The sequence below is a fragment of the Hoplias malabaricus genome, chromosome 17, assembly GCF_029633855.1.
Source record: "Hoplias malabaricus isolate fHopMal1 chromosome 17, fHopMal1.hap1, whole genome shotgun sequence".
Lineage (NCBI taxonomy): Eukaryota > Metazoa > Chordata > Actinopteri > Characiformes > Erythrinidae > Hoplias > Hoplias malabaricus.
This window is the reverse complement of record NC_089816.1, coordinates 30,136,639-30,163,192: the sequence shown is the minus strand read 5'-3', so window position 1 is coordinate 30,163,192 and position 26,554 is coordinate 30,136,639. Positions and strand designations below refer to the sequence as shown.

The window sequence follows — 26,554 nt, the reverse complement described above, 5'->3', positions numbered from 1 at the left end:
GCACTGGTTCTGCTGTTGTTACAAGTTATATAACTTTTTTTTTTGCATTTTATATAACTTTTTTTTTAGTGAAGAATATATATATATTTTTTGGCCATTTTTGGAAGTTTTTTTTTAAAGTTTATTTTATTTTATATATATATATATATTTAATTATTTATTTATTTATTTATTTTATTTATTTTATTTGTTTTAAGTTAAAGAAAATATTACCGCAGTTTAAGCCATGCAGATTTTTCTTTTTCTTTCTAAATATGTTCCATGTCATGTCTCAGTCACATTCATAAAAGATTTTTATCTTTTTTTAGGCCTTTTTTTTGTGTTATCATGAAACACAATCTGTGGCCCTGGCCAAACATTCAAAACATTCTCTGAATATTACAATTAAACCATGAAGCCTTAGTGAACACTGAACCTAATTTAACATTAAACATTTGAAGTGATAAATATCCATCAACATCCACTTCTGCTCTTTGAACATTAGATTAAAACATTTTCTTTAAACACTTATAAGGGTTACAGAGCCGGTAGGTAACTTTTGCCAAACTTAGTTGTATGGGAAGTCACAGGAACAGATCCTAATTACTGATCCTGTCATTCAATTCTGATAGTGAGATGTGGTCACAATTTATGAAACGTAGGGAAGAGAAAATGAATTTTCTTAGAAAATCTATGTCCATGACTAGGAAATAAAGAAGGTTTTGATAGTTTACCAATTAGTAAAGGGCAGGAATGAGACTAATTGCATTCCAACAAAGTATGATCACAACATTATTTGAAGTAAACTTGCTCCTATCGGTGCTGTCAGTGATATTTCGTTTATTAAAAACGGTTTTATTATAGTCTCCGTCCGTACTGTGTTGAGAGAGCGCTGTTGATGGAGCAGGGGCTCGTCCGTACGGTCTCAACGTGTTCTGAGCGGGTGGGAGGAGGCTGATGCTGTTCTGCTCTGTGATTGGTCGGATTCCATGGCGGGGGCGTGGCTTCTGTGCTGTGGTGTCTGGTTACAGTAGCAGTGTGTGCGGGGACTGGTGCAATATGCAGACCCAGTAAAGAGAACTGAGAACCCAACAGCGCGGACACAGAAGCGAAGCGAACCGGGGGTTCTGTGTGTTCCTCCTGCGTCTCTCTGCACGGTTAAAGGAAGTTGCGGTTTTTCTCCCTTCAGCCCCGGAGTGAATGAACCTGACAACACTGTGGACCCAGAGTTTTCAGCGCCGGGGAGATGACCGCGAGGAAGCCGCGCTACTGAAGAAAACAAACATTATATCTTCGGGAAAAGAGGATATTCTGAGGGACGACAACAGTAGAGAGGTCCACACGTTGTAGCTAACTAACGTTCCTCCGAGTTGTTGTACGTAAAATGAGTTGCGGGGAGTTATTTGGACGGACGGACCTCTGCCGTGTTTGGCAGCGAGGGCTTCAGTTCGCGTTTCTCTGACGAGGATTTTATTTTTCCCTCGCTAGACCTGCAGTACCTGTTCCCGAACTAGCCGTCGAAAATTTGCCACGGGGGCGAATGTGAAGGCGGCAGCGTTATTCGTATCTGAAGCTACAGGTTTGCTGCTCTTTTGCTGGAATAAACACGGGCTGCTACGCTAACGTTTAACGTTTAACTCGTGCGGCGAAACGCTCGGTTTACTCTCCGAGGTTCAGCCAAGGACACGTTCTTGGAAACAGGCTGAGAAAAGTCCCCGTGTAGTGGGCTATGTCTCGTACACGGAGCCGTACACGCTCCTCATTGACCAAGCTCCCACTTCTGAACTGAAACCGTTGGTCTGTGTCTGGCGCAGAAAGCCGAATCTTCTAACGCTTCTAACATCCTCTTCACACAGAAATGGCTACGGACGGCTGCTGGAGATACTACATGTGGATTTGTGTGGTCTTATGCAAGTTTACACTGCCCTTAGCCAAGTCCCTGGACACCATCATTTGGAGCTCACAGAACCTCAAGTAAGTGTCCCTGTCTCCTGTGCCCATACTGCGGATAGAGCAGGTTATAGACCCGAAGGATTGACACAAAGTGATATCCAAACTCTTAGGCGTAAGACCAAATATTAAAAAAATAAGCTGCAAATGTGCTTTGAGTGTAAAAGGCCATATTTAATATCAAATATAGGAGCAACCCAGCAGCGAGAGTGATTTATTTTATTTTATTTTATTTTGTTTTCACATCCATCACCACCATACTTGATTTTGAGATTGATCAGATCAAAGTCAAAGTTTGGGGTGATGACAAACCAATAATACGTGGCCTCGACCAAGAGGGGTTTAGAAAATGGTTGCACACTGACGTACACAGCATTAAAGTAAACAAATGAATGCTTTCTGTTCAAATTAATAGTTGTTTTGGCTTCATCTCAGGTGTCGTAAGATTTTCAGACTTTTTTACAAAACTCTTCTAGGTGCAAAGATGCTTACACTTGTCAAACTTGTGTCCGTTCCCATTTTAATCATTTTAGGATTTGAATAACTTTATTTTTTAAGACAGGAGAAAGAAGGCATTGGTTTACTGGACTGAAACAGTAGCTCAAGAAAGAATTCCCAAAACTAACTAACACACTGTTTAAGGCCTAGACCTAGCTGACCTCGTAAGATCAGATCCTACTGTATGTTTAATAGACCTGTATACGGCACGACCTGATGGCTTTTGAGTTACTTTGAGTATCGCAGTAGAAAAACAGAATATGCAAATTGGGGAAATCCCTAAATCATAACGGTCAAATAAATACAAATCCCAAATAGAATACTGTGTTATTTCTTTGAAAATATTTGTGCAGGGTATTATTCATATGTGCCAAAAGCTGGAAGAATAAATGTGCATCTGCTTACATACAGAAGTAAACGTAAAGCGTAATATACCGAGTAAATTGGGCATTGGCTGTGCTTATTTGTATACCTTGGCTGATTTATATTTATTAAGAGGTTTAGTCCGTTACGTAGATTATTTGTAATTAATGTTTATTAAAAGGTAAAGCTGAAAGTGTGAAATTAGAAATGAATGCACCTGTAAATGACATATATATATAATATTTAATAAGGTTAGACTGCATTTCAGTAACTTTATGGTGTAAGCGTAGTCATAGCTGCTTTAATACACAAATAATTTAGTTAGAACCCAACATTTGTTGAGATTGTTTGGGTTCTGTGCATGTCACCAGAAGTTCCTTAATGTGACCAATGGTCATTACTCACTGATGTCAATAAAGTGTTGTTCCACAACAGTTATGTATTTGTCAAATTCCTAGTCTGATGTGGTTTTGTTCGCCAACTTCATATTGTCCTTCTGTATGTTTCTCACAAGCGCTCTGTTATGTATTGTAGTTTCATTTAATTCAAATGCTCGCAAGCCTTTCTGTGGGTAGAATAGCTCAACCAGACTGTGATATGCATTAACAATGGTCTGATGTGAATTGGGATTTTGCCTGGTGCGCACAGCTACTTGTGCTTCATTGTTGGCCTACATTATCTGCAGTAAGTGGAGAGGTGACTGAGCACGGCTGTTTCAGACTTCTCAGGAACACTTACTGATTTGCATGACCACATTACCCGTTTAACTTCGTATAAGACTTGGCTTGCGTGAACTAGTTCTCATTGTCGTAGAGAAGCAACGCATTGATGGGAGGCCTGAAGTTAGGCTAATCATAATTTGTGTAGTGGACTCTAAGATCTAAAAATATGTCCTATCAAACATATCCAATAAGCCATAAATTGTACATTAATGAAAAGGGCCGAAAGCTTGTAAATAAGTCATATTCTTATTCAATCTGGCATTATATGATCAGTTTATGTATTCTTGGTTAAAAATCACTAGTCATATTTTTCTTTGTAAAGGATAAGATCTGTGTTTTTGATCAGATTATATTTGGATTACTCCTAATTCTGATCTGTGTCTGAAAGGAAAGTAACTCAAAATTCAGTAGCGATTTTAAGCTTTCACACGTAAACAAAAGCTAAATAGTTCCCAAACACGTTCAAATACTACACAGATATATACGTGATATGTCTGTTAAGATGTTGCAGGTATGAAATTATAGCGTTGCCAATACTCTTTTAAATTAAATTGTTCTTAAATCATTTTTGACTCATCCACATTTTTATCTAGATGGTGACTCTATATGTCTGTCACTTTTAAGAATATTGTGCTTAGAAGAATATTTGATTTGGAAAAATTAATATGAAATTTATTTGTTTTTTAAAAGATCATGTTATCATATCACTGCAAGAAGCAGGATAATATTAGTTTGGCTCGTAACCTTTTCCAGAGGTGTTGGTTTTGCCAAACTCATTAAACAATACTTATTTCATTTTATTTTACATCTTTTGATAATTCCCACTGAGCAGTATTATATTACGGCTGGTGTGAGACAACATGGGCCTAAAACAGAATGGGTGTCTTGCACTGGCAAATATGTAAAGTATATTACAATTAAACAAACAAATAACTAGGTAAAATGGAATAAAACAATCAAATGTTTTTGCTGTTAGATTATCTGTCTGTCAGTTATATGATTTAAACTCTGAGAGTTTGAAAGGGATGTTTGTGAACTGTTAACCCCTGCTTTTGTGTCCTGACCAATTACACAGTCATTAACACTCAGAATATTTTGCAACATAGTAAAAAGTACAGAACCTTTCAGACCTTTTCTTCAAAGTACTAAACCTTAATCCCCTGTTTAGGACGATGGTGCCGGATGTTACTTTGGACAGAACCACACCAGAAACAGATACATTTATATAAGATGGCCCAATTTCTTACAAAGACGTTCCAAGTCGGAGTTTTATATAGTTTTTATAATGCAGACACGTCTGCTTTAACCAGTAGTATAAACATTTTTCATTCGCCTCAATTATTAGTTCATGTGAAATGCATGCTAGCAGTGGTTTTGACTATTAATTCTGCTTGGCCCGGCACCAGATATTTGAGCAGCTTGCCTTTGCATTGCCATTCCTTTTATATTTTTATACTTAGTTTTTGCATTTAGGTAAAACCTAAATCAATTAATATCCTTTTCCATTTTTACTTACAGCAATGCTCCAACAAACACATGGATTCCAGTACAGCTCACCATCTCATTAAAAATGCATGTAATATATTCAGCTATATTCAGATGGTTCACACATGCTTATGAAATAAATCATCCTGCGCCAGTGTTCAAGTTAAAGTTTGAGTATACCAAATATGTAGTCCCTATAAAGAATTCATTGTTTTTCTTGAGTTAGTCTTGGTGGCAGTTGTACTCTCAGAGCTGCTCAGTATCTCCAGATAACATAAAGAATAGTATCTGATATCGTGTCTAGATTTACAACGTGTTGGATCCTGTTGCCTACTTTGGAGACCACTGCTGCTCTTGCTAATAAATTAATCCTGCCATCCCCTTCCTTGCTGGGAACAATAACAATACAATCTTACACAGCACTCCCAAATAGACTATGAATTATGAGTATGAGCATAGTGAGTACGCTCAGAACAGTTCCCCTAAGCTTGCAGTTTGTCTTTATAGGTTTTTTTCTTCAGGTATCGCCCCGCCTCTCTATTCCCAAAACAGAAGTACAAACAATTAATTTTAACCCCGCACCTTGAAAGAAAATTGAAACATTTCAAGGTCTTAAGTGACAAGGAAGGGCAGAGCATTAAAATTACCAACCTGGAGATATCTTATGATTAATTTAGAGTCATGTTCTCAACACTTTAATAAATAATAATGCTTTGATTGAAAGAAATATTCTGCAGGAGACACTAGCTTACTTTGTTGACTGCTGATATACTACTATTCAGTTGGGAGGTCTCATGTTTCTAATTTGGAAGCCTTTACTGAGTTAAAACCAAGGCTGATTTGTTCATTCATTCATTCATTCAATCATTCATATTTTTTGAGAAAACTAAACCACGAGTGCCAGAAGAAGAGCTCATAAACGAAAGCTACCAAACAAGCAACACTTTCAGAATTCCCTCATTTGGAGCACCCAACACATCTGTAGCATGTTTGAGGACAACTCGGCTTCCATGTGTTTACCAAGCTGAGCTGTAAACAACCCCAGCAAACAGAAATAAAATAAGAACCCAGGGCTTGCACTTCTCATCACTTTTTTTATTATTATTTGCATTGAAACAGCTGCCTCCGTTCTGCGGACTCTCGTTTTTCTCTGCTCCTGAGGTGTCCCTATTACATTCATTTACTCTCCCGGTTTGGCTTGGATGTCATGTGTGATAAATTGTGAGTTACTGAGTGGCCTGTAGTTAACATATTTAAGTCAGTCAGCAAGGGGAAGTCCTAACATCCCCCAAGATGCTCTCGCGATCACAAGTCACAGTCTAGGGACGGGCTGGCTCCGTTCCAATCATTAAAGCTTTTTGGGAAGCTTAAGGTTTATGCTGTGCAGTGCAAAGTGTCACAGAAACTGTTTTTTTGTTCTCCTCCACCCCGTCGCCCTCTGCTCCCCTCTCCCTCTGTCCTGGGCTCTGATCACGTTTCCCACTGATATGGATCTCATTACAAAGAGCGTGGACTTAGAGCCTTCTCAGGACTGCTTGGACCAGGGAAAAATGCCCAAGTGAAATCAACCATTGTGTGAGCACCAGGCGAACTGCTATTCCACTTAGAGGAAGCAACTGGTCGGCCTGGTTTTCAAGTGAGCCCCTGTCTGGGGTTATCTTGGACAGCTGCGTCTGCTCTTGTGATAACAGCCATTTATCTCAGGCACCTTGACACGCAGGAGTTTTTCGTTAAGAGCCAGGGAACTGTTCTCAAGGCAATGCAATTTCCATACATTTTCCTCAACCAGCAAAGCTGGTTTATGTCTACTTGAAATCCCATTATTTCACAAGCCTTAAAATAAATGTACTTTGGGCTATTTGTCTGGTAACATCATTACCTGCCAATGTGGTAAGTCTGCTTTTGTTACTGCCACTTGCGGTGCAAGCGGTCACTGCCCGAAGCAAAATGGTTTTGAAAATAGACACTGAACGCTACAGTTGTGAGGACAAGCGTTACCATGTGTTGAGGCCAGCACTCCAAAGCAGAAGATGACTGTACTCCAGTTCACCTCGGCAAACAATTCCCATGCAGCGTAGGACCCTGAAGTGGCACCAGCATTAACTAGAGGCCTCAGATGTGCTTGGAGTGCCTTTTTGTTGTCCGGAACAGTTTTCTTTTTTTTTTTTTTTCTCCTTGCAGCACTGGTTCCAAAAACCTCTGAGACAGTGGCAGCAATTTAAATGAGGCTAGCCCTGAGGCCATTTCCCAAAAAGAAAAAAGAAGAAGAAAAGGAAAGTTTGCTCGCAGGAAACAGCCTTCAACACTGAACGTGCAAATTAGAGGCTTGGTGGAGAGTGGAGCTGGTGTCAAAGCTGAGCCCGGCCTGGGCTTTGGATAACGCAGCCCATCAACTCACCCTCCGCTCCCAGGCTAGAGATTATTTCCATGTGTTAGATATAGGGGGAGAAACAGAGAATGAGAGAAGAAAGGGAGCAAGAGGAATAGCAGAGGAAAATGGGGGGAAAAGTTTGTGTGCGCAACCTGAAAAGAAGGAGAGGGACCGGCGTCATGAGATCATTGCACTGTGGCACGACTCGGACTGGAAGGGTCCGTGGAACGGATGGATGTGACAGGCATTTCAAAACCCATTAGATCCCACTTCTGGGTGAAGATCTAATTGAATAGATGATACCGTTCCTGCTGGGCGGACTCCTCAGTAAGTGTGTCACTGCACCAGATGGACTCTCACTTACAATCCTCAATATTAATTATAAAACAGTCCTAATCCGTCCATGGGATAAAGACAGAAGAAATGGAAACCATTAGGCATGCTTGGAAATAGCAGCACATAATCCTTGGATTTTATCACTATTAGAGGTCCTGGGCAGATAGGAAAAACTACTCATTTTTCCATTAATCTGTTTTAAGGAATTTATCCTGTTAGACCCATATGTCAGATGAGAGCTGTAAGCTTGATTTACTGGGGAATTCTTGTCTCATCCTGGAGCCCCCCCTCACCACCTCCAGTCCTAGTATCTGTGCTTTTCAGGCCAGACAGGCTAGTGGGAGTCAGGGGTGGAGGTTCTTTTGGCCCCTTTAACCCGTTCTGCCAGGGCTTGAAGGCCCCTGTTCAGTCATTTCAATACAGACTCCTAGCATGAAACGGTGCTCAGGCCGCAGCGACGAGTTAAGAAAAGCCTGGATGAAAAGTCATGCTGTTAACGTCCCTGCTCAGCTCCTAGGATCAGCGGGCCTCCAAACTCCAAGCTGTGTGGCAGCTGTGACTGCCTGGTTCAATCGCTTCCCTATAGGAGGCCACGACTGATCCCTGCATATCCCCCCCCCCCCACCCCTTCATTCACGCTATAGAAATCTGAAAAGCAAATTATATCCAGAAAACTTTGCGACTCCCCCCACGGCAAATCCCATTCTCAGTATGCACACATGCACATAGTTTTTACAATTGGGGAGATATTGAAGCATACCTTGCCTTTGTATTTTGGAAGTGCTTTGTAAACTTATTTTCCCGGGCAGATAACTTAGTTTTTGTTCTTCAAAATTGCATATACATCATATGCAATTTAAATATATGCAAAGTAAGCTTCATCACTATGGTATAGGTATTGTGTTTCAATTCAATTTGTCGTTAAGCTGAGGGAGACGGGTCGTAAGCCATGGGATTTGAGGCACCATAATTTAATTATTTTTATTGTTGCCATGATTGATGGAGTCAAATGCTTGCAAATTTCTCAGTTTTTTTCCCCCAACAGAGACACATTAGTCAACACACAAACCAAACAATGGGGGCTTCCAATCAATCAAAAAACTCTCCCCTGGACAGTGCACATTTGTTTGGACAATGTGCAAGCCCCAGGGTTAAAGATTAGGCGGCATCAACGAATCCAAGTCAGACAATGTGTCAGATATTAAAACCTCTCCCAACTTTTCTAAAATACCGTGTTAAACCCAATGTAAATCCAGTTGAGCCTGTGGTTTTCACGTTGGCCACCCTTGAGGGCTGTCAGCAGTGAATGATTCAAGCCAATTCTATGAAGATGTCACTGTCATGGTTTGGCTTAGTGCACAGAGAGAGGTAGATGTTCCAGTGAGTCCATTTTGGCAATGCACGATGCCCCCCCTCCTTTCATCCATTTGAAACTGTCTGGGATCTGCTTTTCCCTAGTCAACCTAAGTATCTTATTATAGTAAATATTTGGCTGAGGCATTTTTAGTCATAAGGAGGAAGTTGTTTCATCTTTAGCTCATATGTTTTCAGTTACCTCCCATGTTTATATTTTATGTGTTAAGCTATCAATTCCATATGTTACCATGATATCCAACGATATTTAATGCAGGAAGGAAGACATGGGCTTGTAAAAGAAAAAGAAAATTATTTCTCAAAGCACCTGACTGAGCAAATTGTTTACTGACTGTTGGTTAATGAAGAAAGGTATGGTTGGTAGGGTAATAAGAAAACACGGAGACCATGCCTTCCATTGATGTTTTCTTTTGCCTCATCAGTTATCCATCTGCCACCTTTTTGAGATGTATCGCACTGGCCACATCAAAGTTAAAGTGAAAAGACCGCTGGAGCGTGTGAGGATGGCATCCTCAGTGTGCATCTTGGCTAGCTGGCATGTTTGGGTTTTCCCCTGGCCTCACCCACTGTGTGTTGGTCTCAGGCTTAGAGCTTAATCTGTTCACAGGCAATCGCCGCTGCTGTCACTCACCATTCTTTTCCCCAGCCCTATTGTGAGTCTTCTTCAAATGGCCTCTGCGCTTTGGGAAAATTAGACATTTCTACTGGCGCTCTCGCCAAAATGTCTCCCTCTCCAAAACTTGTTTTGGATTGCTCCTCTTGCGTTAGTTCTTGGTGCATCACTGGCCTAGAAGCTTGACACTCCCTGATTTCTTTAGGAATGTATCTTTTCCCTTTTCGCTCCTTTGCTTCTGCGATTGCGATAATAAATATTTGATAGTACAATCTCCAGTGCATCTTGGGACATCCGGCAGTCTTATACATATTAAAAGAGGGGACACCTGCTGCAAGTGCTTGATCCATAACTCCTTTTGAAAAATGCCTCTGCAAGATGGACTCTGTGTTGGCTTTGATTATACTACCAAATGCCATGAGCTTATTACTTTGCAAATCTCAATACCTTTGGGAGATGAAAAAAACATAGGGAAATCATTTCCTCTAGCCGCAGAGGTCCACTTTACACCTTCTCGGCCTGTTCAAAAACAATCAGCTGCCTTTAGCTGCCCCCTGTGCATGATATGCATTTGTGATGTGCCTTTGAACAAGCTAAACGTTACAGCTTTGGAACACGGGTTCCTCTGTTGCCGCTCTGCACTGTTCAAGTTCCCTAGAATAATTCATGTCCGGGTTCACATTGTGTGACACGAGCCCAGGTGTTTTCACAAATGAGAAGGTAGTAAGGCAAAGATGTCAGATCCGCCCCAACTTTGCTGAAAACCTAGGCCAAATGCAAGTTACAGATGGCTTCAGTGATGATGATGATACACCTTCTCTAATACCCTGACTCTCTGTGTTTTTTCTAAAGCCACAAAACAACTTCCTTAATGCAGCAGTGAAAAGAAAATGCCTGCTGGGCCATCACTGGGAAAAGATTTTAAAAAAGTTCTTCAGAGATTTATGTAGAGGACACAGATTATTTTTTTCTTCTGTTTTAAAGGTTGATTTTCAAACCATTTTTGTTTACGTTGGTTTAGCACTATGTTTGTACATCCATTCATTATTCATAATAATTCTGCTTAGACATCTAGAATTCTAAGAGCAGATCCAAAACCAACATATGTGTTTAAATCTATAATTTAAAACAATGTTTGCTTCAAGACATTAGACATTAGGCCTGGCAGGCATGATTTGAGCTCGCTAGTTGTTTGTTCTTGCATCTAGAAATCAGTGTATGACTTTGAAATCAATGCATTTCCAATCAGTTTCTTCAGCTTTTTGGGAAATCACCAGGTAGGGGCTCGTCTTTATTTTTTTTTTTACTAAGAGCAAATACGTCTAAGAAGCGTTGCCTGTACTACTAGCATATGGCAGATCCCTCTGTGTGCTGCTATTAAATTATCATAAACCGATAGGAATGTGTGTTGAATAACATATTACTCTCTCCAAGGACTTCACTCAAGAAAGCTCCCTCTGAAATGTTAGTACAGTCATGAAACTGCTGCAGCTCAGTGTTCAATCAGACACTCACTCGGATCCCTTTTTTGCCAAACACATTTATTGGCCCCGCTGAATCTTTCCTGTATTCTCCATGGTCGTGTTAAGTTGGGGAAGTTTAATTGTGGCAAATTCATTCGAATACTTGTCCATGGCTTCCATGGCCATGCATTATTCTGTCGTTATCTTTCCTCTGAGGAATAATTGGAAATCTTTTGCTTTTTTGGGCTTTGGAGACATTTAGCATTCAGTGATAATAATTGAAGCGCTCATTAAATACTCATTATCGGAGACCTGAAGAACAAATTGGTTCAGAGAGAATTCATGTTTCTGCTGAAAGATCACATTGATAAAAGCTCTTTCTAACAGTCAGTGGTGGGGAAGAGTATCTTACTCTCTAACAATTAGAAACCAGTTGAAGCGCTTAAAAGAAACAAGTTTGGGCCAAGCTTTCGGAATTCCTTTGTTGAGTAATAAAACCTTGGGCCAAAAAAAAAACCAACCTTGATACCTTTATTACTTGATGCCTAGACCAGGTAGATTTGCTGAGAATCCTGGAAATAAAATGACTTCAATAGAAAGGAGAATGCAAAACACAGCGGACGACATGACAAGATTTTAACATCGTACAATCCTTTTCCCCGGAAATCTGGATTCCGTTGCAATCCATTTCTCTATTCCATCCAACCCTGGTAGTGTCCAGAGCAGCAGGGGTCTTCAGGCTTATAGAGATGTCTTTATACTTGGCAGACAGCCACGCCAGTCATTGTTCCTGCCTAATTTTGCTGCTTTCTGAGGGCTGTCACATTTGTGGGGCTCACAACAAATAAACTACCCAGCATAAATGATGGGTTTAATCATATATTTGTCTCTTAAAATATCACATCCAGTCAAATTGATGTGAGGTGATGTTTTACTAAAAATAAATGTATATTAATCTTTTTGATTGATTCTCATTACTGCAAGCCTGCCACGTCTCAGAAAAGCTTTAATATTTATTGCCAGGTTTTTGCCTCATTTATACTTTTAAGCAGAATTATCCGAACATGCCTTTAAAGAGGGTTGCAGAAAGGAGAATTTAACAGATGGTCTTGCATATAATTTATCGCTGTCATTTACCCAGTGAAATTGAGTTTGTCACCGGTTTTACTGGTAATCTGCTTAATTAATTAATTATTTGACTGAGTATTCCTCAGAGAACTGCGCAGTTGTCCATTCTGTGTGCTTTAGGCTGGTGCAGAGTTGGAAATGAAGGGGGGGGGGGACCTGCTGAAACATGCTCAGCACCAGGTGTTGGACTGGGAGCTGCAGGGTTGTAGGGAAATATGAGCTCTCTCGGAAAAGCTGGAAGACTCATTAACCTCGTATCAGCCTAATCTCCACGCTAATTCATTTTGTCCTCAGAGCTTGTGTATTAATATCCTCGCCATTCTTTCCTTTTGGGATATTGCATGGTATCCATGGCAATGATTGCGTGTCATTATTTTCTAGTCAGGCAAATGATATCCCGGAGGAGAGCGCTGGCTGTTTCTTGGCTGTCCGGACTTGTTGAGGGGATGATTAGAATTGCAAATTTGCCTATTTTTTTTCCCCTTTCTTTTATTGTGTGTGCAACATTGCAGACAATCAAGCAAATCAAAGCCCACCATTAGAGAGATGAGCCTTCACAGTTGGCCTCTCAAGCTTCTCAAATTGTGGGGCTGAACATCATAAATGCCCCATATATTTGTGGCCCTTTGTCTCGGTTCGCCCATGCTCATTGTGTGTGGAGGTGCAGCTTTGCCATTGGAGAAGAGAGCAGCTCAGTGCAGGAGACAGCTGGATCACTCACTAAATTTAGAGCACCCTCAATCATCTCAAGTATTCACCGTAGAATAATGTGGCTGAACAATATTAAACATGCTTCATCATAATGAAAGACTAGATCAGGCATGCATGAGACAGAGGATATACAGGATTTACCACACATTGTAAAAATGTCAAGAATTTTTACTTCATTTCTGTACAGTTCAAGATGTACATGGGCGTCTTTTTCATTCAGGTTTATTTTCCAGTCTAAAATCCCTATCTTTTGGCTGCAGAACAGGACTAGTGTGGTAAACAACTGACATTTCGCATTGAGAATTTTAACCATTACCTTAGGAAATATCCTAATTCTGGAAAAGTGAAGAAAACATTTCACATGAATAGAAGTGGTGTAGGTGAAGAGTTTTTCATAAATTAAAAATGCTTCATATCACAGGTTCTTAAACGTAAAAATGAAATCTGTAAAAGGTAACACTTTTTTCAGTCCTAATCTGACACATGCTTAAATATATGGCCTAATCTGCCAACACTTAAAATCCTTTGCAAGATGGCCAGCCACTCCAAGATGAGTGAAAACCTGCAGGTTTCTTAGATGAAGTCCAAAAGAGTGTCCCTTTGAGGCTTTAAAATAACAATGGTTGTTTCCCCAAAACATGCTGGTATGGAGACTTTCGATGGGGAATAAATAATGGGCAAGGTTCTGCCTCGGCATATAGTGTCTTGCAGTCTGAGAGATTTGGGACTGAAAGCCTGCTACACAGTAACCAGACCTCTCATCAAAAGGCTTGATTAACCTTTGTTAAAGAACGTGTTGTGTGGAAGGAGGGAGACTGGTTCAAAGTTCAATTTAGTGACACTTTAGTGATTGGAGCAAGTTTAATTTAGTTGAGTCAGACGAGAACCTTTACCAGAGAAAAACAAAAGAATGGTTCATTCAAAAGTTCATCTTTTTATAGAAACTTAAGTAAAATGTAATGTGTATAATTATATCAGTGTGTTAATAGTACTATATTAATATTTCTTGGAACTCAATTGGCCAACTTTGTAGTTTATAAAAGTATACTTGAAGTATATTTATGGCATAAGAGTAGTAAACATGGATTAAACTATACTACTTTATTAAACTATGTATTACATTAGTATACTGGTACATTATGCAACTATACTTATACTTCTTTCCCACTTATTATTTTATTGAATTTTATAATATATTAAGGCGGTTCCTCTTAATCTCAGCCTGGTATCTTTGTGTAAATATACATATTTCACTCTTATGACCATTCCCAGTATTCCAAAATCGTGTAAAGTGAATATCTGGGAACCATGAAAAAGTAACTCTAAATATAACCCTAACACTAAATTTAACCTAACGTTTTAACTGCAGAGTCCAGAAACTTAGAAAAGTAGTGCTTTGTATGATTACCCTTAACAGCTTAATAGACTTTCTTTGGGTAAATAACAGATTGTTTGTGTGCATGCAGTGAAATAGCACCACCAGTGGAACTCATTTAGGGAACATACAATAACTACAAATTATAAAGAGGCAAAAGTGTTCTCAACAAAAAAATTATGTTTTAGTAGGTATGGTCTACATTTTACATTTTTTGGTCTACATTATTTATATTTTAGGTGTGAAATCTTTGCTCTAACCTTGGATAATTGGCCACGTAATTATAATTATACACAAGATATGATGTAAAATATCCTATGCCAATCTGTTAGAGCTTCACATAAGGCCCACCACACTCTCTTTCTACCGGCAGCCACAAAATTTCTGTTGAATCCTACACCTCAACACTAAGGTTGCTCTGGCTGTTTATGATCCGATCAGCAGCCAGTTACATCTAGAAAAATGTACCCCCTAGGGTTGCTGTGGTGGTTTACTATATAATCTAAGCTACTCCACCCAAACTACAAGCCAAATATGATTAAACTTTATTTGTAAGGCTAGAATATTTAATATATTTAAATCTTAAGTGTATCTTGATCAAAATGTTAAGTAGAAGTATACTCCAATAGACTTTTCTAAATACTTGTCAGTACTTATAAGTACATAAAAAGTCATGAAATTATACTTAAAAATTTTAATGTTTGAAGGAATTGGATTAAAAACACACTTGAATAAAGTGCATTTCTAAAAGGAAACATATAAATAACATTTGTGATTATACTGGGAAAATACTAAACCAAAAGTGTCTGAAGAACTCTGTTCTAACTCTGTTCCTGTTGAAATTTAGAAAAGAAAGCATCATGGTGTGGAGGATGTTTTCTTCATCAGTAGTTGGGCCTCTAGTATGATTGTCTTATCGCAAGGTGAATGCTAATGTTTAACAGAAGTTCCTTTGGCAACATGAGAGTCCTTCCTTGTGAACATCTTCCAAAAAGCCTGCAATTTTTATGCAAGGCTTGTTAAACCAGGTGTTGCACTTTCTTGAAACTGAACGGATTCCAAATCTTGACATGAACCCTATAGAAAATCTCTGGAAGATCATTGGTGACAAAGTTAAAGAAACCCCCTGCAGCTACCAAAATGTGAAAGAGATTGAAAGTATAGTGGAATCGGAGCAGTGTGAGAAATTGGTGAAGTCTTTAAAGCAGGTGCCTCTACATTTCCTAATAATTTTTGAAAGCTATAATCATCATTTCATTTGTCAGCTACTTTTCTGCTACAGTAATTATTTTCAAATTTTGGAGTACACTTCACCTACATAGGTTCACATTAGGATAACTTTAAGATGAGCAGTCACTTTAGGAAATGTAAGTTATTCTCTAATTTTGATCTTGACTGTACTTGTGCCAAGTTTGACTGACGGCACACACATCCAACTGCTGTCAGTGCATGTCAGCCTTAAAAGATACAAAGGAATGAGTTGTTCTTCACTTCGCTCAAGCCATCAGAATTTGGACTTGTCTTGTTTCGTTTCTGGCCACCGCGTTCGTGGTTCTCCACATGGGAATTTCCCTAAGGTCATCTGTGTTCCTGAGAAATGCTTTATTGCTAGCTAGAACATGCTTGTGGGAAGCAGTGGTGATTGGAAAAGGGGAGGGAAAAAAGTGCTGCACCAGTGGATATGTTTTATCATGTTCCTGAGCCAAACAGGACTGAGAAAGTGGTATGTTGCTAAAATGAGTTTTACATAGGAGCCAGCCATTTTGGACAATGTTAAATATTCATTAGGTGCAGATAAAAAAAAAAAAGCTTGGAATCTTGGAATGAAACCCTGGGTTTTATTGCAGGATGCTAGCTTAACTTGCAGGCTTTGGTGTCCTCTTTATTTTATCAGGAACAAGCGCTTTAATTAATATTTTGCCTGATATTTCTCACGGCAGTTCCTAGATTCACTTTCATGCCTTTGCTTAACTTCCCTAACTCTTGTTTATGGGGAAAGCCAACCCTGTGGCCTGTTAGGGATGGAAAGAAATGTGCTGAATTGTTCTGTGTGTATGGGCCTTAATTGATGCGAATTAGACCAGTGTAGTTTAGTCAGCTATTTTTTTATTCTTGTATGGGAAGTGCCAACACTGTGGGACAATGCACAGACACAACACAATAGGTGGAGATAACAGGAACTTGTTTGCTATTCTTGTTTTTCTGCTGCTGTTTCAGAAATGCAATGTAGGGAAGCGTATTAACCACTACCCATTGCTAGTCGGGGGACCCTTATCATGGTCTGGATACCCCCCACCATCAATCCTAGCCTGCCCTTCAAAATTGGAGGAGTATAACAAATAATATTAGTCACTTGGCAAAGGGATACATGATAAATACTTGGGCTCAAGTCTCGTACACTACTCACCAATAGTTTTGTCTTCGGTTTGACACATGAACAATGGAAGGGATCTAAACTTTTTCAGCATGCTATCTTTTATTTTGTCTTTGCAGACAATTCAATTCAAAGTGTCAAAGCTGAGGTTTACCCCCAAAGATTAATTGCCCTCCTTCCCTCCCCCAACTCTTCCTTTCTTTTGTTCTCAAACATTATTGGTATGACTCCAGTATGCTGTTTTTATAGCCTGCAGTATTATGTTAACACCTGTTAAAAAATCCATTGTATATGTTGTGCACATATCCATGAAAAATTGTTTTAACTTGGCTTTTACTGTTCACCATTCCCTCCAGCTGGTAACTGGAGAAGCCTCACCCAGGTGGCTTGAAAGTGATGGGTGGCTTAATGTAGATAAAACAAGACGTACTGAAACTTCAGTCGGTTATGATCAGCGGTGGGAGTATGCGCTTTCTACTGCTTTGGTTTTGACAGAATATGTTTTTGGCGACACTGGCTTTTTCACACAGAAGCCCCTCCCTGACGTTTTTCTTTTCCTATATTGTTTTTGCGATTTCTCTCAGCCGTCAGGAAAAAAGAATGAGGCTTGTTGTCGTCCGCTGGGACGAAGAGCAATTCTTCTCTCTCCCTGCTTCCACCTCAGCGCGATATTGCTCTTATTAGAATGTGCATCACCGTCCAATTCTGGGGGCCAGGGGAATCCAGTCAAGGACCATCATCCCCGAGAGCTCTCTGGCATCCGACGGCTTTTTGACGCCGAGTGGTTTTTGGCTCACGCTGGCCCAGCTTGGCTGCCGCGAGCGCCTCGCCTGCAGCGGGGATCTTTACAGACCATGAAGAGTCCATCTGTGGCTGCGTTTTCTTCCATGATGGAAGGCAGCTGGCCCTGCCGTGGCCACTTGGGCTAGAGGAGCAAGGGGGGGGAAGAAAGAGTTCTCTGTGTCTCCGGTTCATGAGCCGGCTTAAAAATCCCACCCGAAAGTGACCCACACTCTACTCTGAGCTATAATTTCGCACTTGCCACAACACTTGGCGAATAAATGGGGAAAAAAGAAGCAAACTTAAGATGAGGTGATATTACATTGCTGTGCCAGCTGATACCCAGGGATACGATGCAATCATCATCATCATCATCATCATCATCATCGCAGAAACCCAGGTTTACTTTTCTCCTTCCCTGAGAGCACTGTGGCCACCACATCTGCTGCAACTCTATCTTCCATTTGTCTTCTGGTGGTAGAGGAACTTGGGGATTTTCATGTGATAGTGATTGTGGAAATGTGTGGAGCTGTCAGTTTGTGACTGTTCAAATTGGTCACGCTGAATCTGATTTGCTCTGCATTCCTCTCTCTTCTACTGATCGAACAGATCGTCTGTTTGTGGAGAGTGTGACAGTTCGCACTCACAAAGCCACATGAAGCTGTGAAGAATGTGTGGGGGGATATTCATCCTTTCTGCTTGTCGCTGACATCTTCATTCCTCGCCGATGTCTTGCACGTTTTAGACAGAAGGTCAAACAGAAACTTCTGTTAGTACTCTTCATGTCCATTACCCCGTCACCACAGCACTTTCATGAACTCACACATGCATGTTATGTGTTAATGTCCCTTTGCCTTTCATGAATAACGGTTGCAAGACCTTACCAATTTAGTTATGCGCTATCGTCAAAGAGTACTATTATTTTTGTCACGAAGAACTCCTTTATTATTGTTTTTCAAATGTACCTGTCCCTCTTACTACCACAGATTATGCAATCTTGGAATATGTGAATCATTCAGATACTAGATTTAATTTAATAGAGTTAATAGACAACATTATTAAAATGTTGAAATTGAGAAATTGAGAAAATACAATTGGCCATTTTTAAATTGATGGCAGGAGCGTGTTTCAAAAAAAAGCTAGGACATGGGCAGTGTCTACGAATGAGTCGCTGTACTTTTGAAAGTGTGTTGTTTTCCAATCCATACTTGTTGTAGGATTTCAGATGCTCAACACCTCGGGGTCTTATTTAGAGTTTTATTTTTTCATAATGCACCAGTTGTTTTCAGTGGGTGACCGGTCTGGACTAGTTTAGCTCCCGTACTGTTTTTACTAAGGAGCCATACTGTTATAATTTGCACAGAAGCTGAATTTTCTTGTTTCACTGAAATTCATAAGACATTCTCTGAAAAAGATGTTGTCTAGATGGCAGCATGTTGCTCTAAACCTGTATTATTCAGCATTAACAGTCTATCACAGCATCCAACACAGATGCTGGCTTTTGAATTCTGTGCTTATAACAAGCCGGATAGTCCCTCTCCTCTTTAGCTCAGAGGATGCAGCATGCCAGATTTCTGAAAAAAATTTAAAATTTTGTTTATTCAGATCACAGGACACTTCCACTTCACCTCAGTCTGTCTTAAACTTGGCCCCAGAGAATGAATTCATTTTTGTCCATCTCTCTTCCACCTTTACCTCTGAAATGACACAGCTTTACCCCTCTTTTGTTCCCTTTTTGGATTGTGTTGCTGGCATCAAAATAATTTTCAAAAACAATACGGTTTCTCAGTTTCAACTTTTGAAATATTGTCTAATGTTCAATTAAATGTAGGGTTTCCATGATTTGCACATCATTTTATTCTGTTTTTATTTACACTTTGCGCAGCATCCCAGCTTTTCTGGAAATTGGATTGTACTTGAACATGTACCGAGGCTTTTGATACTTTCCTCTTCACATTTAGTCAGTGAGCTTTTGTTAATCAGTAGGTTAGAAATCCACATGTCCATTGATCGGCAGTGTGAAACAGATCAGCAGGTCATCAGGGGGCCTTTGTTCCCAAAATAAGTGAATTATGGTGTGCTATCTGACTATAATAGAAATAAATAAAAATATCCCATGAATATTTTGAGGATTCTGTTACAAGCTCTGCTGTTGTGAGTAAGCTGAAATTACAGGAATAAACTTTATACAACAGAGTTTGCCTGGAGCTTATTTATACACGTTCTTACTGCTTTCTTTGCAATCTCAGCTTTTTGGGAATGAAAGCTTAGCTTTCAGAGAGCAAACAACGCAGCTTTCGGCGTGTGCTTACAAATACAGCGAGGCACGTTTTCTTCTTTTTATAACTGAAGCTAGAAAAAGGAGCTGGTTAGTAGTGGGAGATGAAGCTGTGAGCCAGTAACTGCATCGTTCGTAATCTGCTTCAAAGCAGTTAGGAACGGAGATCCACACTGCTTAATACTTTTGCCATGACACGCTGAATGCCTCAGTAATCCATTGGGGCACAGAATGGGCTTTTTCCAGCAGGGTCTGCTTTTGCTCCCAAAACACACTTCATCTCATCTGAAATCCCCCTGACTCTCCAGTGTTGGCCTGCTACTTTGCATTGTTTAGATTTCAGTGCTCTGCAGTGATTGACAAAATCATGAACATGCTGTTCTCATTTACAGTCTCATATACAGCAAAGAACACGGTACAGAACTGAACAGTGTAGAGGTATTTCTGAGGATTATTTTTTTGCCCTTGCACACTGTTGTGATTTAATGCACACTATAGATGGAGTGTAAAACAATAATAGTACACTTTTAGTTGTATTTAAAGAGGTTTTATGTATGTTAAGAAAGCTTTTTGGCCGTAACTGAGTGAATGCATGTGGGGAAAAAAAAACATGAGTTTGAAAGACATGATTTTTTTACACACTCTACTCTCACTGATTCATTGAAAGAAGGCAAAAGTCCTGTAAAATAATGAATTCGGCCTGATAGGTGTTCTGTTCTGCCTGCGTTTGCGTCAGAGAAATTAATTTAGCGCAGTTTGCCTCATATGGACTTTCTTATTCAGCAGTGCCGAAGGATTTGCCAGTGGTTCTGTAGACTCACAAAACAGGATTCTGATCTGGCCTTACCTCATTGCCAACCAGGGGCTTGCACAGGGAGATATGAATGGTGACGGTTGAGGAGCAGGGGCAGGCCTAGTCTGGCTTTCTTGCCTATTCCAGCACCCCACCGTTCTTTTGTAGCATAGGGGTGTTTGGGGCTAGGCTGGAGTGGAGGGGGGCTGCCAAATCATGTGCCTATATTCTTTCTTGGAATGTCTGAAGGGGAGGTGTGGAGAGCTAAGCACTGGGGTTCTCACAGAAGTTTTTTATTTAAGTACCTCTTTCCTTTTTTCTTGTGCCTGGAAAGGGGACAAAAAAACAATTGCATTTGCAGTGGACATTTGCACAGATACATCCATTTAAGATTTAAATTGTGTGATGTTTTCTTTTTATTGATGTAGTAATATGAATTTGGTACTGATTAAAAGAATCTACATTTTCAACAGAATTTCTTTACTGTTTCTGCGAAGTGAAATCCACTCACTTCACAATTCACATGTTAGTTTTCAAAAAGTTAAAATATATGCCTCAGGGAAGAAACATATTTATAGTATTTCTCTGTTAATTATAACACATTTTCAGTTTTTTAATTATTAAATATAAAATGTAGTTTTTGTGCAGGCCTGATTTTACGTTTGTTTTGTGTTAAATATATTTTGAAAATCTCAAATTCATAAAAACTCTTTAAAAAGTCAAATGTAGAGTAGTGTCTATTCTTTTAAAATCTGCTGAACATAATTTCAGTTACAAGCCTAAAAGTGAATTTCCAACTCCCTTTCTGAATTTTGTTCCACTTTATTTACAAAAACCTCTTAAATAGTATTCCCAATTATTTAAATGATCGACACATTGTTTATTAAAATATATATATTAAAATTTGCCACTTTTTTATAATGTATTCTATCACAGCTCTATATTTAACATTGCATTACAGTTTTAAGATTTTTTTAAACTTTCCTAAACTCTTTTCAAGTTGTCCCAGGCTACTCATATGTCAATTGTTTATTAAAGAATCCACGCCCCCATTATTCTGTTTTATAACAGTAATCATTGCTGTTCTGTGTTGGACATTAACAGCCCCTTGATAAGTGATTAACTAGTAGAGAATCTTTAACTTTTGACTGCCATCTTACAGCAGATGGGCTGTATTATCTCCCTTGTGCCCTATATGCAAAATGTCACAGAGCTAAAATCATGCAGCTGTAAACTCTCCAAAATAGTATGGAAACGGTAGGAAAGAGCATGGAACACTCTCTGCAGTTAACTTTAGCTTCCCATTTTGGACACAAACTGAGATTACTGTTGCCAAGTGGAAGGCCTTTAAAATGGGATAAACACTAATTGCTGCCCTATTTCTTTTATACTGGTTAGCTCACATCTGCGACGGTGCTTCCAGCCTTCAACCCGAGCCAAAACTTAATTATGCTTAACACTTAACAAAGGCTCGGGAAACAGGAGCAGCAAACTTACTTACAGATGCAATCAGACACAAAGAGATCCTTTATTAAGAAAAGGAACCAAACGGTAGATTATTCCCTCACTTTTGTTTGCGGCTGTTTTGCCCAACTCTTCTATTAATTTAATTTTAAATGGGTTCAAATAAGCAGAAGACATCGTTTCTAATAAGTGTTCTTAAGGAGTTTAAGCTGTCTTCGTATATCAGCTCCGTTACTGAGTATGAAAATGTTGTGAAATTTAAAGACTACATTTATGCTGTAAGTAGAGAGAGAGAGAGAGAGAGAGAGAGAGAGAGAGAGAGAGACCGAAGCGTGCACACACACACACACACACACACACACACACACACACACGGGGATGGCGGGAGTGGCTGGGGTGGTCAGCAACAAAGCCCAATGTTGCCATGGCAACTTGTTTATGCCTCACTGGTGCATCTTGTAAATCCAATTAGAAGAAGATTGAGGCCTTGTCTTCTTGGGCATAAATGGGCTCACAAGTGAAAACTAGGCAAATAGCTGGAGAGGTTAGGACAAAGGATGCCTAGTTCCTCTTATCTCTTTGAATTAATGCCCCCCCCCCCTCCCCGCCCCCAAGCACCAGACAATAGATGTGCACCAACGGTTCTCCATTTGTGGGCAGTTATTCCTGCATGATGAGATATTGCTCATATCTACCACTTCTTTCACCACATAATTTGCAGTGGGATCTTTTTTTCCTCAAAGTCTCAATTCCAGTTCAAAAGGGAATAGACTATGATTGCCAAAAGGCCTAATCCTGTAATGGTAATTTTCACGGAGAGTTCATTAAAATCCTGACTCTTTTACGTCTTGATTTCACACAGCTGGAGAGTGCATGACAATGCTCCGTCAGTGGTGGCAGCCTGTTGTACATACTCAGCTGATAATGCCGCATTTGTGCTAGCCAGTATTAATCTGGGTCAATTTGAGAAAATCCTGACTGCACGCAACGTGCTCACATGTTGCAGTTGGGCAAATGCAACCGATGAGAGCACAGATTACACAGTATTTATTTATTTATATAGTTATTTATTGATTTGTACATTGTGTGTGCGTGTATTTAGTATACCATAACAAAACAAAAAACAAATACAAAATCACATTGAATATTCTAATTAATACTCATTCCAAGAGCTTCTGAACGTTTGAGTGCAAACGAGTTAACTTTTCATCTAGTTTCAAATTTTACATTCCATAGCAGTGATTATAGCTTTAAGAGTTACCTACTGCTGTCATGCCTTTTCCTCTGTGTAGCTCTGTGTCAGAAACCCATTTATAAAGTCTGGAAAGTACCCTGCATAGCTGTTACCCTCACTTGAAATCACAATGTCCCTTATGGCGCTTTTCCACTGCATTGACCCGTCACGACTCTACTCGATTTAGCTCTTTTGCTTTTCCACTGGCCAAATCTGGTGCCTGGTCCTTGGAACCGGGTAGGTTTTCAGTCCCAACTAGCTTGGTGTTCCAATCATGCCGAGTAGGTGCGAAATGGTGGCGTTGATTGGCCAGAGCCATGTCAGTCACCATGAAATGCAGAGCTCATTCAAATCCAGCACAAACTCGCCGCTTGTAAAATCTCTTAAATTACAGCAGCTTTCACATTTATATTTATCGGACTCTCAACGACAGCTTGTAACTTTACCTTGAGGTGTTTACCTAAGAGGTTTATATGGTCCTTGGGACGGTGGTCAACGAAAATTTCCAGTGAAAGCCAAACATGCAACAAGTAACTGATCTGTGAAAACTGGGGAGCGGAGCCGTGTTCAGTCCAGAAAACTAAAACAACACACGAATGCATGATGAGTAATTAGCGCCTAACTTTTCTGCCACCGATTCCTGTTAAGAGATGGGGATTTGAAACGTCACTGGGTCCATTTCGTGGGGGAGCCCTGCCAGTGGAAAAGCGACCAGCTTTAAGCATGCCGAGCCAAGCTGTGTAGAATCGAGTCGAGTCTTAAGGTCACAAAAATAGGGGATTGTATTAATTAAATACTGTAATAATCGTTGTAATAATACAATAAATGTGTAAATATTGTGATATTTTGGCCGTATCGTCCAGATCTAACTGGAAAGAAGTAAACTGCAGTGATGTCCACTGTTTTAAGCCTGTCTGGGTTAATCGCTTGCGTATCTAGGACAGCAATGCTGAACCCTCTTGACATTTTAAGCTCACCAGAAGTCCACAACAATGATTCTCTCTGTCTGTACCAAATCGAAATGGCTCACATCAGCTACTGTATATCAGAGAGGGCTTTCGTTCTCTGTCAGACAAACAGAGCAGCTTCAATGTGTGGACTCCCCCCGTCCTGGCCCCCAGTCCCACCCCACTCCACCCCTTCTGCCCCAAATATACCAACAAATGGGAAACAATCTATTATTTACTCATCTGATGTTATTGTCGGAAATGTGAAGGTAAAGCAAGAGGATTATCGAAAAAAATAATAATAAAAAAAGAAGACTAGAATATAATATTACGAAATAAATCCCTGACCTCTATGCTACATATTTTCAAGCAACATATAAACAAACCAACATATAACCAGGAACTTACCGTGTTAAGTAGAGAAAATGTCTGAAAAACAGAAAGTGAAGTGTTTAGTGGAATGCATCCCTTTAAACCACTTCTCTGCTCAGTAAAATTACAAGGTAGATTCATTAACCTCTATGACTCTTCACTGAAAGCCCATATATCAGACAATGAGGCTTTAATTGAAGATGATTACATTAGCATGCAATATTTTTACGTATTGCACCAGTTTTATGTTTTGTGTTTTCATGACTTCATTACTGCTTGGTTGATAATCATCTGGGCTTTTTTGACATATCAGAATTAATTTATTATTATTTTTTCCCCAGGTTCCAGAGTGGTAAAGGTCTGGTGATCTATCCTGATATTGGAGATAAGATGGATATTATCTGTCCCAAGGCAGAGGCCAGCCATCTATATGAGTACTACAAGCTGTACCTGGTAAAGAAGGAGCAGATGGAATCATGCAGCACTGTACTGGACCCGTATGTACTGGTCACCTGCAATAAACCTGAAAAGGACATCAAGTTTACCATCAAGTTCCAGGAATTCAGCCCCAACTACATGGGACTGGAGTTCAAAAAGTACAAAGACTACTACATCACATGTAAGCCAAAGCATTATTACTTTTTCATCACTGTGTCTGTATCTTAGCTGGGAGCTTGCGTTCTCATTGCTAGAGAGCCCTGCAGGCGGTCTATGACGCTGCATGGCTGTAGTTACTATTAGCAAAATGTTAATGATTTTTTGAGATGCTGCACTTTGACATTTTCCACAAACATTTTTGCTCTTGGCTGTCGTGCGTTGATGAAAAATACTTCTATGCTGAAGTTGTACATTCAGTGAGACTGGGGTTTATTTTTACTCACGTTGCACAGATAGTGACACACATCATCTATCTTTTACATAATGGATGTGCTTGTGCATTCATGTAAGCACAACCACGGCCTTAATGAGTTTTGGGGAGAGGGCACATAGGAAGTAGAGGCCTTTTCCTAACCTATTTGTTATGAGCTTCTCTTGGAGAAAGTGGAGCACTTTGGGGTAAAAATGCCTGTTATATAAAGACACAAGATTCAGCTGTCGATTTCACACAGGAATCAAGGCAAAAAGAGCAATTTGCTAGCTTTACGACAATGCAGGTTGTCTCTTTTGGAGAAGTTCTGTCATTTGTTCTTAGTTTGCGTTCTTTATCTCTCTCTGATTCTAACTCTGTCTCTCTCTTCATCTGTCTCTTGCATGCCTTTGTTTTTTTGAGCCTGTGGGAAAAGGGCCAATGTCCTGAATTACATTTCCCTCTGTTTTCCCAACTCGAGGGACAAAAAAAAAAAAGAAAACAAACAAACAGCAAAAACTCAAATGGTGTGAATGTGGCCAGGTTATGGCCTCATTTACCCTTCCTCCTCCTCTTGCTCGGTGGCCTGCAGCTTGGCCCCTTTGGCCCTGTATATTATGGGGTCCATCTGCCTGGACTCTCTGCTTACTCAGGGACTCCAGGGGTCAGCAGGTCTCAGCAGGGGACTGGACAATGATAACCTTCTGATCTAAATTCAAGATCTGCTGCCATTTGGCGGCGGGGGGACCACCAGGTCCAGGTCAGCAACCTGGCAGGTTGGACAACAAAAAGCCTGCCTGATGGCCCGAGCAAGCACCAAGCCCTGTTGAAGTCATTAAACTCATTAAAAGGCTATAATTGCTCCTTTCCTCCCCTGCTTGTTTAGGTTAGTGGTTAGAGCTGGTCTCTGTCTTGCATCTCTGGACTGTCTTTCATGGGAGTGTCTACATTTTTTCCGTGGTGGGTGGGGGGGGGGTGTTGATTGTGGGTGCAAGGGATAGACGATATGGCCGTAAAATAAAACCATGATATTTCAGACTGTGTTTGTGATAACCATAAAAATTTCATAAAGAATTTCAAGAATTTAGTAATGCAAC

At 39.9% G+C, this 26,554-nt stretch overlaps 1 protein-coding gene across 1 annotated transcript in view; it reads left to right on the top strand.

Moving 5' to 3' along the window:
• The first annotated feature begins 1,058 nt into the window (after positions 1 to 1,058).
• LOC136673601 (ephrin-B1-like) overlaps positions 1,059 to 26,554 on the top strand; it is a 59,021-nt gene continuing 33,525 nt past the window's right edge. Inside the window, exons 1-3 of the mRNA XM_066649181.1 lie at positions 1,059 to 1,558; positions 1,836 to 1,953; positions 24,952 to 25,229. Coding sequence (XP_066505278.1) covers positions 1,838 to 1,953; positions 24,952 to 25,229 — 394 coding nt within the window. The 5' untranslated portion in view covers positions 1,059 to 1,558; positions 1,836 to 1,837. The remainder of the gene's footprint in view (positions 1,559 to 1,835; positions 1,954 to 24,951; positions 25,230 to 26,554) is intronic.